Source organism: Ptychodera flava, chromosome 19, assembly GCF_041260155.1.
Source record: "Ptychodera flava strain L36383 chromosome 19, AS_Pfla_20210202, whole genome shotgun sequence".
NCBI classification, from domain to species: Eukaryota; Metazoa; Hemichordata; class Enteropneusta; family Ptychoderidae; genus Ptychodera; species Ptychodera flava.
Genome location: NC_091946.1, coordinates 37,090,767 through 37,104,936, shown reverse-complemented (window position 1 = coordinate 37,104,936; position 14,170 = coordinate 37,090,767). Strand labels below are relative to the sequence as shown.

The 14,170-nt window shown below is 36.7% G+C and overlaps 1 protein-coding gene across 1 annotated transcript in view; it reads right to left on the bottom strand.

The window, feature by feature from the left end:
- Positions 1-270: 270 nt before the first annotated feature.
- LOC139119443 (protocadherin Fat 4-like) overlaps positions 271-14,170 on the bottom strand; it is a 28,456-nt gene continuing 14,556 nt past the window's right edge. The window contains exons 10-26 of the mRNA XM_070683260.1: positions 13,849-13,956; positions 13,429-13,615; positions 13,037-13,131; positions 12,597-12,737; positions 11,934-12,030; positions 11,223-11,507; positions 8,348-8,502; positions 7,727-7,919; positions 6,990-7,198; positions 6,223-6,438; positions 5,886-6,012; positions 5,218-5,348; positions 4,779-4,894; positions 3,461-3,531; positions 2,839-2,955; positions 2,265-2,341; positions 271-964 (exon numbers count right to left, since the gene is read on the bottom strand). Coding sequence (XP_070539361.1) covers positions 332-964; positions 2,265-2,341; positions 2,839-2,955; positions 3,461-3,531; positions 4,779-4,894; positions 5,218-5,348; positions 5,886-6,012; positions 6,223-6,438; positions 6,990-7,198; positions 7,727-7,919; positions 8,348-8,502; positions 11,223-11,507; positions 11,934-12,030; positions 12,597-12,737; positions 13,037-13,131; positions 13,429-13,615; positions 13,849-13,956 — 2,958 coding nt within the window. The 3' untranslated portion in view covers positions 271-331. The remainder of the gene's footprint in view (positions 965-2,264; positions 2,342-2,838; positions 2,956-3,460; positions 3,532-4,778; positions 4,895-5,217; positions 5,349-5,885; positions 6,013-6,222; positions 6,439-6,989; positions 7,199-7,726; positions 7,920-8,347; positions 8,503-11,222; positions 11,508-11,933; positions 12,031-12,596; positions 12,738-13,036; positions 13,132-13,428; positions 13,616-13,848; positions 13,957-14,170) is intronic.

Genomic DNA, 14,170 nt, shown 5'->3' with positions numbered 1-14,170 from the left:
CGATGTTTTTAAAAGTAAACTGAAAACTCACCTTTTTACGTCTTTTTATTCATATTTTTTGTAGTTTTTATGATGATTTTACCTTTGCTTTTTTACTGTCAGTTTAAAACAATTTTGTTTCATCCTTCTCTTTGTTGATTTTAAGTGTAAAGCGCATTGAGATTATTTTTAATGTAATGCGCTATATAAGAAATAAAGATTAAGATTAAGATTAATATTAAAAACATACTGAAAATTAATCGAGCCGATGTCTTTTTGATAATAAAAACATTATCTCTTCATTCATTACATTGAATGTAATTTGCAAAAGCTGTCGATTCTGTTGTGATTATCAGCATGGTTCTGATGGTTCAGGAAGAAAGTAGCTTGGGACTCTTCCTTTAAGGTGTTGTTCGCTCTCGTCATCGTTGTTGTCAGCTTTTGGAATTTCAGGATCTTCATCCCGAGTGCTGACAGGGTGGATATAGTCGTCATTTACGTCATCTTTTTCTCGCATAGCCATGTAGATAATGGGCTCTCCTCGAGTGACCTCACCATCTGTCTGGCCTTCAGAGTGCTTCAACACTTTAGTGTGCTTGTTCATAGTCCTGTCCTCAGGAGGATTAGGTTTTAAGGTGTCTAGACTTTCAGACTCGACCGGAAAGTAGTTTGGGACTCTTCCTTGTTGGTCGCTGTCGTCATCGTTGTTGTCAGCTTTCTTAGATTCTGGCACTTCATCTTGGGTGCTGACAGGGTGGATATAGTCATCATTTACTTCACCGCTTTCTCGTATAGCCATGTAGAAATTAGGATCTCCTTGATTGACCTCACCAGGTTTCTGGCCTTCGGAGGGCTTCGGCATCTCAGTGTACTTGTTCATGGTCCTCTCCTTAGGGGGATCAGGTTTTAAGGTGTCTAGATTTTCAGACTCGTTCCCCAGAGGGCGCATCATCAACCAATTTGGAGGTTGTGGTTGGTCACCTTCCTGAAAGGAAAATTATATCTTTTTTTAGGTGCTGGTTGGACGAAGAAGTAGGACCTTCAAAATTACATGTTATAGAGTCGCTCTGCCGGGTACAATGCGCTTGTAACCTTATTGATATTGAGATTATGTCATTTGCTGGAAGGAACTGCGACAGGCAGAAGCATTGCGATTAAAGCTTTTAGCCAGGTGTATGTGATGAAGTCAACAGTATCAATCATGCCGTGCCTACGATATATTCCTCCTATTTTAAAGCACCGTATACATTCACAAAGTCTCTGTAAATCCACATAGGTTATTGTCGCCTCCCAATTTTTTCTACCGGGTATATTTAAAAAGATGGGACGTGGGACAGCTCGTTAGGTTACGTACTCTATGACCGTGAAAGTTACGCATTAAAGAATGACAAAATACATTTGAGTAGGGGGCTGCTAGTGTTATAATGGATACTAAAAGACACATTCAAGACTTCAGAGTACAAGCTGAAAAACCAGTCACGCATGGATAAAATTTGTCTGCATGTCAAGCTGCAGTGTCCGATGTCGCGCGTGTGCAGCTATATTTAGTAACAAACCTGTAACCGTGAACTACGCTATTTGGCTTTTGCCACTACTACCTAAGTTTCCTTGTTTCATAATCAGTCAATCAAGACTTTGCTAAATTTAAATCCTTCCATTAATAATCGTTTACAGTTAGAAATGTTAAGTACATAAATGTAATAATATGAAACTTAGTCTATGACTTATATAATTATTTGAAGTACATTATGACCGACATTTATTATTCAAACACTTGATAGATCTCATACTTTTTGTCTACGTGGTCATCTTATACTACTGGAAGCTAAATGCCTGTAGCTCACGCAACGCAAACGACTGAGAGCATAGCAATAAAACTGACCAAAGACAATTTAAACTGTGCAGGATGAGACAGCATATTGTTATGCTACATCGATTTGACATTTAACTTAATAGTGCATATTGTGTGTGTTTTATAGCAAGATTCTCTCTTGATGTGTGTTTTCGTTTGGTTGGTCAATAACTAAATGCTGTATCATCTCTTGCTATCTTTGTCGGTTTTTGACCAGTGTTATTCGAGGTTTTCCTAGCAATTAGCGGCCCTTGAGCCGCAAACGTTGTAGAAAGGAAAAATCACTTACACATCTTCTACTGTGTATTGTAAATTAATCATGTTGAAAAGAAAAATAAATGTGATCATATTACTATTTCGATGAGTATATTATGAAAAACTGAATATTTAAACAGACTGAAACGGAAACATGTATTAACTTAATTTAACTTACGGTAGGTAGGCCGCCTCTTCTCTCAACCCAACTGAGTCTCACTGTTTCATTCGCTTCTGTGTTATTTGACTTGCCTCAGCGTGCAAAAAAGATTATACAAAACAATATACAAACACGATGTTAGAAATTACCGGACTATTGCTTCAGTCAGCTTTGGTCCGAATGAATATGTGAGTGTGCAACGGAATGCAGAAATGTTTGATTGAGAGCAGGACACGGGAGGTGCTGTTGCATCGACAAGGTAGACGGTCACCGCATTGACGTACACGGATATAAGAGAATCCGGTCCCACAATGTACCGGCCCCGCGACAGACTTGACCCACGAGCCACTGTTGATCACCACTGCCAACTTCGTCTAGTAATACTTGGCAAGAATTAGTCAAATGGCAGGAATATAGAAAAAACTAGCAGTTTTCTCGGCATTTAACCGGACACACGAGCATACGCAGCGCGACGACCACTGCACTTTAAAAGCAGTGACTTATTCTTCAATTGTCAATGATGCTAAACCCAGAATTAGTTGGTTCAAAAAATAACAGATGTTTTCCTTCTCAGCAAGAATAATAACTAACCTTGTTCGCGTACGCCAATACAGTATCAGGCCAACGGTGACAAGGACTATAAACAATACGATGGCAATGGTAGATACGCTGACCAAAGCAACAAGACAGTTTTCGGTCGATTGTACAACTGAGGGAATTAAAAGAAAAAATAAATATCAGCAGCAAATAACTTATTAATCCCTGTGCTTTAGACAATCATTTTAACAGCTCCAACATGAAATGAGATTTTCTGTAATAGTTTTCACATAAGTACAATAGACTAAACTTCGATAAACTTCCTTTGCAGAAAACTTAAAACTGTGAATGCTCCTGCAGAAAACTGGAAACGGTGAATGCTCCTGTCGTAATTAAATGTGAAATATACGGAACGAGAGCGTGAAACACTAATTTTTCAGGATTATGAAACCCGTCTGGACTCTCAATGTTATGCTTCAAATTATTTAGGCATTTGTATTAAGATCTCTACTGAGTTTTCCTGTACAGATATTGAATACCCTTATGGTAGTTATAAAATGAGTTCATATGAATGACTATTGAAATTACAGGAATTGTACTCATGCAGCTTGATTTCAAAATTGTAATAGCCACTATTTTTAAAATGAAACGTGTGAAACAACGGATATTATACGTACTTGCTACCGGTGTTGGCGTTATAGAGAACACTGTTGTTACTTGGAATACGTCAATGAGAACAGAACATGATCTGTACATATTTAAAAAGAAAAACGGTGGTTAATTGTTACATGTGTTTCAAAGGAGCCTACATCCAGCCAAAGTCTTCTTCTCTACCTCAGGTGTATTTCTTGCGATCGAAAAAAGTCAAAGGACACACACTAGGTATACTGTCACCCATCCCAATTTTGCCACAGTTACTATGGAAAGAGAAAATCTAACCAATCACAGATTTTAAGCAGGTGGCCGCTGTTTATAAACAGCGCCCTCACACGGGCATTTTAAATACCAAGGAACGTCCATTTGACCGTATATGGGCACATTTGGATTACAGGTGACTGTATACCTTTAATTACATAAAGTAACATAAAAATAAAATAAAAGAATAAGAAACAAACCCAAAAGGAAGATAAAAGTTCTTCAGTAGAAGTTCATGGCTTAATGCTGTAACCAGAAAAAAGTAAATAAGGGCTATGTACCAATTTTAAAACACTTATTCAGAACCCTTGATGCAACAACTAGAAATTATTGTATAACATGTATTGAATAATGAAACATTCTTCAAACATGCCTTCAGTTCTTTATGGACCTTCAACCTTTCTTATTTCCCCCTCCCCCCCAAAAAGTCATTTAAGTCAGTCTGTCTTTGTAAGATGAAAGTACTTCACTGGCTAAATCATTGCTCAATATTGTCATCGAATTTTACTCAATAAAACAAAATAAACACCACAATTGCTGATAATATCCGTCAGCGATTATCCAATCATTGCTTGGTCTTGTTTTATTTGATAAACATTTTAAACCCGCCTGAGCTTTCTCTAAGGTAAGTAATCCTTTACAGAGCTCTGCATTGTCCTGAAATCTTTCAATATGTTCTCGTTGTTTGTTCTTTATTCATAGAAGCCATTTAGCTCTTGCGCTGTACCCTTCTGTAATATAGTCATTTACCTAAGAAAAATTCCCTGAACACATACTATTCATGAGAATTGAATGATTTATAGGAACGCCGACCAATAAATAACCTAAATACTATATGTCCCAGTCTGATTGTTTTGTCACCTCTCCTTCGCGTTGGTTTTTCGGAAGTTAATAGTTAACTTCCAATTTAAAAATTTCAAAGGTCCTGTTTCTTCCTTATACCAGCCGATAGTCTAATAGCCATATTCTAAATAATTTGAATTTGAAACTCTATAAAACCTGCTCAATAATGATGTCATCTAGTATATTGATGAAAGATATGTCTTAAGATCAGGAAGTGCCCAACAACTGAATACTAACCCTTCTCCGTTTTCCGGATCACTTGTCTTCACAGCAATTGTCAAGTTATAGGTGCCAACATCAAGTACATTGTTCACTAATATTTCACCTGTGTCAGCGATTATGGTAAACGCATCCTGTTTAAAATTAAACCAAGTTAAGGCTGAATGAGTTAATAAGGTGCTTTAAATAAGTTGATGTGTCTTCTTAATTTGTGACTTAATGAATCTCAGTATGCGCTTTCTTTGAAGAGATGGCTGTGTGTGAACATTCTGGCATCATGGCAGTGTTTGTCATAATTTAGAGGATAAAACATATTAATCAAACTTATGGTCCGAGAAGAGGTGAAAAATGTTGTTGCGATACCGCTGACTTCTTTTTTCTTCAAACGTCGTACTTGAGCCCGGAAAGCGGCCAGATTTACATTTTTGTACAAATCTAAGAAAACTATATTACCTACCCATGTACTTGCAGATATAATGTCGTAAAACAGATTTGGCAAAGGCGTTGTTCCACTCTGTCTTGGTTCAATGGTAATATTCAGTGGTTCTCCTGGTGGCGTGTGTTCAGTTATATTTATAAAATATTCATCTGGAACAAGATTTTGTTTTCATAAGCGAAATTACCACTTCCGGATGTCCTTTCTGGTTAAACTACAATGATTTGAAATTTTTGCCAATTTTAGTCCAACAGTAGTAGGAGACTTAATCTGGGTTACCTACTACGAGCGATGATGCTCCTTTCAACCGTGAAGATGAAACACAGCAAAACTACGACTACAATTCACGGTATGGCTAACACGATTGGAACTAATTTGGGATAATTGGATGGTGAAGTAATGACTATTTGATCTGCAAATGTAAGCTCATCTGCTTTTCTTTTTTAAGTTACACACTTGTTTTTATGAGTAGCTTGTAATATCACAACATTGAGCTTTAGGACACCTAAATCTTTTGAGAAATTTGAAAAATATGAAAGTCCAAGTAATCCCAAATTAGTTCCTGTTAACGACATTTAAGATATATCATGTACTGACAGTGATGATATGAGCTACAAAGTGACACTTCAAGAAATGTCTAGATGGATGATTTGTTCTAGGTCTTTTCCAATCTATGAAACTTTCCTTACCTTCTCTGCATCTCGGTGTGTATTCGTATCTGAAGGACACAGACAACCACGATGCTGCAGGATTCAGATTGGTCCTTGTATATGGTCCTACGTCGATTGGTTCAATGTTTCTGACGACTAATATAAGCTAAAGAATGAAAAAAAAACACTGATACTAGAAAAAGCGTTCTATTCACCTTTGTTCTAGTATCGATGTAGAAATGCTGAAATAAATAAAATATATATTGCACTAAAAGTCATATGAGAAGAAAGACCGCACGCAGAGTCGTTAAAAGTTACGATTTTGTTACCAAAAGAACGAAAATTTAATTGTCGTAAAAATTAATAGGATCTTTACCTCAATGTCGATAGTAGATATAAGATTTAATGTGTATAAGTTATCCGTGGTTGTAATGACACCATTCGTTTGATTGATATTGAAATAATCTGATGGATTAACGGGTCCAATGCCTTCAAAGCGAGCCCTGGCAATGTGATAAAAACTGTCTGTGTTCTTTCCGATATCAGGGTCCCTTGCCTTTATGGTGGCAACCACATCTCCAGCACTGCCATCCTGTTTAAAATGATCAAAGAGAAAAAAATCAGAACAGATAGTATAATTTGATGCCACATACGATACGTTTATTAGAAGAACACAAAAATCCGATGCAAACTTGTTTTCGAAACGATACCGGACTGATTTTAATCGAAACACCCAATAAGTAATGTCTCCATGCCAAACATTTCGATCGATATTTGAAAAAAAAGATCAACTTTACCCACTTTTTCATCAAAAAATGTTTCCCCGGTGTTTGTGTTTTCAAACTGCTGCATGGAAAAACTTTCGTAGCATGAGGTTAACATTTTCCAGAATCAATGCTATCATGAAATTTTTTACTAGAAAAACTGCTATGTATGAATTTTAATGCCTGAAAATAAAAATATCGTAGGATTATATATCGTAAATAATTGAATTTATATTTATTCGCACTTCCTCTGGAGCTTTAAATAAAACTGGATCAACATCACTGGGTCATGATTTGACGTGAAATGATTTCATTGATGTTTCAATCCAAGTTAATAATAAAATGGTACTTATTAGGATATTTGAGTCGCGATACATACCTGTGTGATTGTGGCGTTAAGTGATTGGGGTAGTTCTGGGGCATTGTCATTTGCGTCTTCAATAGTAATGGTCACAATGACAGTCGCAGATTTAGGATCTGGAGTGACGTCATGAGCTGAAATGATCAACTCAACAGATGCTATAGCTTCTCTGTCGAGTGCCTTGCTCACAGTTATATGTCCACTTAGGCTGTGTACAGAAAATAGTCCTGCATATAGAGGAAAGAATAGCGGATATCTTACATTTCGTTGACGTCATTTTTACCGCAGAGCACATAATTTGCAGAATATGAATTTTTCATGCTTTCTTACCACCCTCAAATTATCTCTCTGAAATATCCAAGTCACGGACGATAACATGGCGTTTCTCAATGTAATTCCTTTTAAGACCTTGTGTCCCTGTGTTTATTGAAAATTCTACCTGAAACGTTTTCTGATAATATTCTACAAAGTAATTTACTAAAACATCGCTGTATTTGGTATTTACATGCCATAATACCAAAGTTTGTAATGAATTGTTGATGGCGCAATCAACAGTCCACAAATTCCATCAATTAAATCGAATTTTTAACGCTGTACGTTCAATTACCAGGGATATCATCATGCTGTTTACTTAAGTATGATTAAAATACACACCGTGACCCTCTCGACATTATTTGAAACTTGCACTTATTAATTATTATAACCACGACTCTCCTTTACGCTACCCATTTATACAGACATAAAGCTCATCTCACCATCGTCATTGCCTCCAACAATATCGTAATAGACTTCTCCATTTGCACCTGCGTCATCATCTGCTGCTTGTGGTGGGTTTTGGGGCTCGGTCTTCAATTCAGTCCCAATCAAAGAATTTTCATTAATCTTTGCCCTGTATGCTTCAGATCTAAATTGTGGAGGGAAGTTTACTTGCATGATGTTTATTTCGACCTGAAGGTATATTAGAAAGGGAACTATAAGCCTAAGATGTTGAATGGGCTGTTTTGTAAGCATATCAAAGTTCCCTTGATTTCAGATTCAGTTATTCATTCTCTGTTTGCAAAAGGTAACTTTTCTGTCACATGATGATCGAGGCAAACAGTCTGTTCTGTTTGGTTTTATTGGCTTATCTTTGGATCTGCATCCTACTAAAACTTGCGTTTCGATCCCTTGGTGATCAGACCTGCTGACCGCATATATTTCCCTCACAAACATTCATATCTCTGACAGTTAAATTTCGTTGGTTTTGAACGATGACATTTCATACTCAATGAATGGTGATAAAAACCGTATGGTTTTTTGCTCAAGAATTTACAGTTTATAAAATTTTCACAGAGAAACTAATGTTTAATGTGCCCTAAAAGAAATATTCTACGAACCATTGAGATGCTACTCAGCGGATCTATTCCCATGTCTTGAGATCTCACTAGCAGTAAACAAGATCCTGACGGTTGGTCATATAGATGGTCTGTAGTAATGATTTGTCCAGTTGTTGCATTTATCTTGAAATGATTCTGACTGCAGTTCCCGCCACCTTAAATAAAAGAAATTGTAAATATGAAGATTAAAATGTATTTCATACTTCGGAAAAATGTTATCAAAAACTAAATGCGATGCAGTGCCATACCATACCATACCATACCATACCATACCATACCATACCATACCATGCCATACCATACAATACCATACCATACTTAAGGGTTATTACACGAAGTTTGGCGATACCGCATCGTATTCGTGCTATATGTCCCTACTTTGACGAGCTTTGCAGGAACGTTTCAAAATGCAGGCACAATACCAGAATACGAAGCGGTATCGACCAAACTTCGTGTAATAATCCTTTTGTCATACATGCATTCATTGTTCACGACTGTTTTCCTATGGATTTTCGTAAATAAGCGACGAAATCGACTGAAATCGACCTTGCTTGTTCCTCGTTGTACAAAATAGAAAGTTGGTTTCTAAGGTGTTGTGGCACCGTATCACTTGAAGCTTTTATTCCGCTTTACAGTTATTCCACAAGAAGCCAGGATTATGGTACACATTTAGAATGAACAATTTAAATATAAAGATGTCGGCAAGAGCATTTATATTTAGGTTTAGCATTGCGGTAGATGTGAAACATAGGCTGGAGTGTGTAACATGAGGTTTTCGCGACCGTTTTGAAAAGTAACTTCACCCCCTGCGAAAGTTATGAGGCCAGTTTTTTGATTTCAAGCTCGATTGAGTAACTTTTCAGCGCAGAGAGCAAGCAGCTGTACGACATGTAGCTATCAATGCACAATGGATATAATAGCCGTACCCAGTCAACTTATCTCGAAGAATCATCCATGTCCTTAGACGTGCAATATGCCAACTTTACCGTTGTGACGTTTCTTACGGTAATGCAATGGACATATTTTGACCGCACTCACTTTGGATTTGTTTCTAGTCACCTTGGAGATTAGTTTACACCTAACGGTAAATTTGATCGACAGCGCTGTCGTTGAACTGTTTGTTGATGTTGGCTAGCAACGCAACATTTTCTCCCAGTCCTTTAAGGTAAATTGTTCGAATCAGTGTTCTCTTTGACGCCGCTATGCAAATTATATTCATACTGGTTGATCCGGCCGAGCACTTAGAATAGCTCAAAAATCTGCTCAATGGAGAACAGTTACCCGTAGGGAGTAGTTGACCGTAGGGAGCAGTAGGCCGGTTTTGAGAAATTGCCCGTAATTTCCCAAGTTGGTTATACCGAGGAAGGTACACCTATCCGAATAGTATGTTAACTTTTCTGTTTCAAGTAATAAATACGTAGTTGGCTCCGACCTCACTTCTTATCTCTTTGCTTTCATCTTATAAAAGTAGTGCTAGGCTGTTCCCCTTTGCTCTTACTCCGTCCGGCCCTCGACCTCTACAACGAATTGATCGTACCCGAATCCCGCCCTGAATAGTATTACCCTCCCCCTTCATTGCTGACTCGACTTTGACCTCGTTTGAGATTGAGCCCGCGAACGGAAAAGTAACACTATGTTAAAAAGGAATTTGTGAGCTGATTACGGAAAACTTGATTGAAGGAAGTACATCGGCGTAACTAGTTCATGTACGTTTCGTTGCAGTACGAAGTATTTATTGTTGACTCGTATGTTTTCGCTTGCCTAAATGGGACTAAAACTTCAGTGTTTTAACAACGTAAACGAAAGTTTGACTTTCCTTGGAGTATCAGTGTCTGAAACCTACACAGAGCAAGATCATAACCTCTGAATTTCAAATCGGGGAATATACAAATCGGAAGCATATGGGAACTTTCTCTGTCGCGAGTATTTTCAGTTTGTTGTCTAATTTTTGGCTACACTCGATATAATTCAGTACCTAGATGTTTAAACTTGTCAACAGGGAACTTGTCGTATAGAGGTTCTGTCATGATGCACATGCAGTTGACGTAAGAGGACCGTACTCTTCACCAGCATAGGACCATGAACAAGCGTACTGAGTAGGCTGTGAACGATGAGGTCATATCGGTCACAATATGTGTAAATTTTCAATGCTTTCATTTAGTTGTCTTTGGTAAAACTGTACTGCAATACCCAAGAATTGAATGCAAAGAACGAACGTTTGACCCTAAATATAAATGATTTTTCGGAGTGTCATAAGTCTTGTTCACTCAGCTGTTTTACATACATGAACATGCCAACGAAGGTCACGCATACTAGTACGCCAAGCTGCACGTACGTAGTTATGGTTAAATTGAAAAAAAATGATTCATAGTTTAACATGTTAGAATAAAGGTTATATCAGTTCCCTTTAAACAATAGGAGAATGGCGATACAGGCATGGCAAGGATGACAATACAATAAAATACCATACAATACTGAAAATGGATTTATTGTTTGCGTCTAGAGAGAAAGACAAAGCATAATTATGTGTGATAGTTTGAGTGATTTTAGTTATATTTCCGGTAGCATCTAGCAGCGTCCAATTCACAAATATTCCACTGCATCGCTATTTCTGCGGATATGTTCAAATAGCATTTAAATATCATGACAAATGCATTAGAGTTGTCACAAAAAAGCTCACAATGACCACATGCATATGCAAGTGATTGTTCGTAACTACATTCTTTACGAATAAAGTTCTTCATAACTTTATGTTATTTTTTATCTTCATCATAAATATTAAACATTGTCGAATACCGGACAAATCATGCAAATCTTTTCATTTCCTGTAGGATAGCGAAGCTTTGGCATGACGCCTCTACTGAACATAATATACCTATAATAGCATATGTGATCATGGCGTTAATCCCGATATCTCTATCCACTGCAGATACCATAAACACATTGGTGTTTGGTGGAGAATCCTTCGGTAGTGGTGCATAATAGTTAAGATTTTCAAACTCAGGTGCATTGTCATTGTAGTCTTCTATTTTAAAGCTAATCAGCAGAGGTGTAGATGTTTTCCCCGGAGAGCCCCTGTCAACTGCTACAACCTTTATGGTATGAGTGTCCAGAGTTTCCCGGTCAAGTAATTTTGCAGTTCGAATTGATCCAGAAATCTCTGAAAAGTGTCAAATGTCAAGCAGAAGATAAAATTTATTTAAAATTTATGTCGTCAGGTTTAATATCAGAATTCCTGACTCAATCCACTTTTATTTCATTGAATACATCATTATGTAATTTAATGCCTCTTAGATTTGTTTTGTGCATAAAGTCACGAAAAGCAAGAAAATACAAAGGTCTTACAGCTTGATGCACCCATCGAACAATTCTGTTATACCATGTGCTTTTTGAAACTCAGGATGTTGACAACTACTTTGCGTAATGAATTTGTATCACAGTAACCAAGATTTGATTCGCAGGAAATTAATGCACTAATTTACGTTTCTAACATCTAGGAGTAATATTCTACCCGTTGTTAAACTGATGATAGTATTACCACATAAAATTGATGCGGATAATAAATCTAACACTTGTGAATATTCACCTGTGACATGAAACGTGCCATTTGAGTCGTCCTCAAGCTGGAAGAACATTTCAGCATTTTCGCCTATATCGTCATCACTTGCTGTTACGTAGGTCACCTATCAAAAGAACATAAGGGAAATGTAACCTGGGTTACAGCATTGATCTCTTCCATTGAAAGTCTAATCTGTGCATAAATTTACCGGAAAATCCATTTTGAAGCTTTAACCAATGTTGAAAACATAGGGTATTTTACAGATTATATGCACATTAATGTACTTAACTGTAAACCTTGCTACATATTTTCTTTGATTACGCCAATTAAGCCTATAACCAATGTTCCTGTGATAGTGTAAAATCTGGACTTTAGCAATCTACGCTATGCATTTAAATGTAGTAGGTGTAGAAATCACATTTTTCAAATCGTGTTAAAATTGCTTTGAAAATGTTACGAAATTGAATAACAGTATTATGATTTTGTCATAGAAATGATTTTCGACATTTCTATATTGGACATGTAATTTCAAATCAGTTGCTCCAGGCTTCAGGAATAAGTGAAAGCCAGCTCCAGTTATTGTAAAAGCTTAATATATAATATCATGAATGTCAGTTAGATATATTGTATTGGATAGACTATACATGTACAAAACCAAAAGCTCTAATAAGAGACAGATACTTGTAATACCTCAGTTCCGATTCCTATATTTTCATTTACATCTAATATTGATGAATCTGTTGCTATATTCGGCGCATTGTCATTTTCGTCCAGAATTTGAACATGAAGTGACACCTTGGTATTTAGAGATGGTGACCCTTGGTCACTGGCCTTCAACAGAGAAAGGAAATAGCAGTTACTTTTATTTTCTCACCATTTAGCTTATTCTAAAAGGTACACATATATGCACGTTTGTGATTTGGCGTTTGTGGGTGGTACGAATAAATTGTTTCATGGCTTTCAGAGAAAAAGAAAGAAAATAAAGGTATTAAAAAGTAACAATAAAATACCTGATATAATACCTGATATTGTTTTACCAGGGATTAGATTACTTTCATTACAATAAACGAAGATGTCAGATAAATTCTGATTGAAAAACATGGAAACATAGATTGTTAATTTTAACTTACCTCGATTATTACACTGTAACCATCTCGAGATTCCCTGTCGGCTTCAATTATAACACTGAAGACTCCAGTGAAAGGATCGATCTCAAATATGCCATCTTTAGGTGGAAAGTTAAACATAAATACACAATACAAACATGATTTTGTAAGGTTTATCAACAAATCACTAGGATGAAACGTTACTTCATAACAGCAGCAGATAAACCGCGAAAGATAAGACACAAAAAAGAATATTGCCCTGCAACAACAAAGGGAGTAAAAGCTACAACATATAAATAAAACGGGAAAAAACGCCTACCCACAAAAATCTGCAAAATGTTACGTTGAGGGCCTTGCGAACGTATTGAGATGTATTTTTCCGTAAACAACTAATCATATCTACAAGATACACAAACCTTCATTTCCGTCGGCAATGCTGTATTCAATCTGTGAGTTAGGACCATCTTGATCTCTGTCTTCAGCTTTGAATTGAACAAATGACGAATTGAGAGAATTCTCCAGCAGTTCAGTCCACAGCACTGGTTCTTGTGGGAATATGAAGTATGGCACCTCGTCGTTTACGTCAAGAATGTTTATCTCTACCTGTTTTAAAATGGAAGTAGATAAGAAAACATTTTTACAGCTTTTCTGCAGCTTGGGGATTGCTTTTGGCAGGACTATGCTTTTGTATCTTGCGTGGTTATTTAACATTCGTCTCTTTTATGTACCCTTTCAATACGTCGATGAAAAATTCAAATATGTGACCGATGTATTGCAGAACGGTAAATAAATGAATGTCATCCGGCAAGGTTAAAAGTTAACTGTATACATCTTACCGTCGCAAAAGCAAATCCGTCTTCTTCATTATCACCATGAGCCAGTACATTAAATGTTACAATTGAAGTTGTCTCCCTATCTATCGGGCGAGTTACATTAATGAAACCCTAAAAAGAAAAGAAAACTCGTTCTTTTGAAGTTACGAAAAAAGCTTAATATACTTACACTACCGCCCACTATGCATTGTCAGAAAAATTTAGTAACTATAAAGCTGCTTTGAGAAACACGATAAACTAAACAAAAGAAAATGACAAAGGAAAAAGAGAAAAACGGTGTCTAAATGAACCTCAATTGAATATTTTAAAATAGGCTGTATGTAAG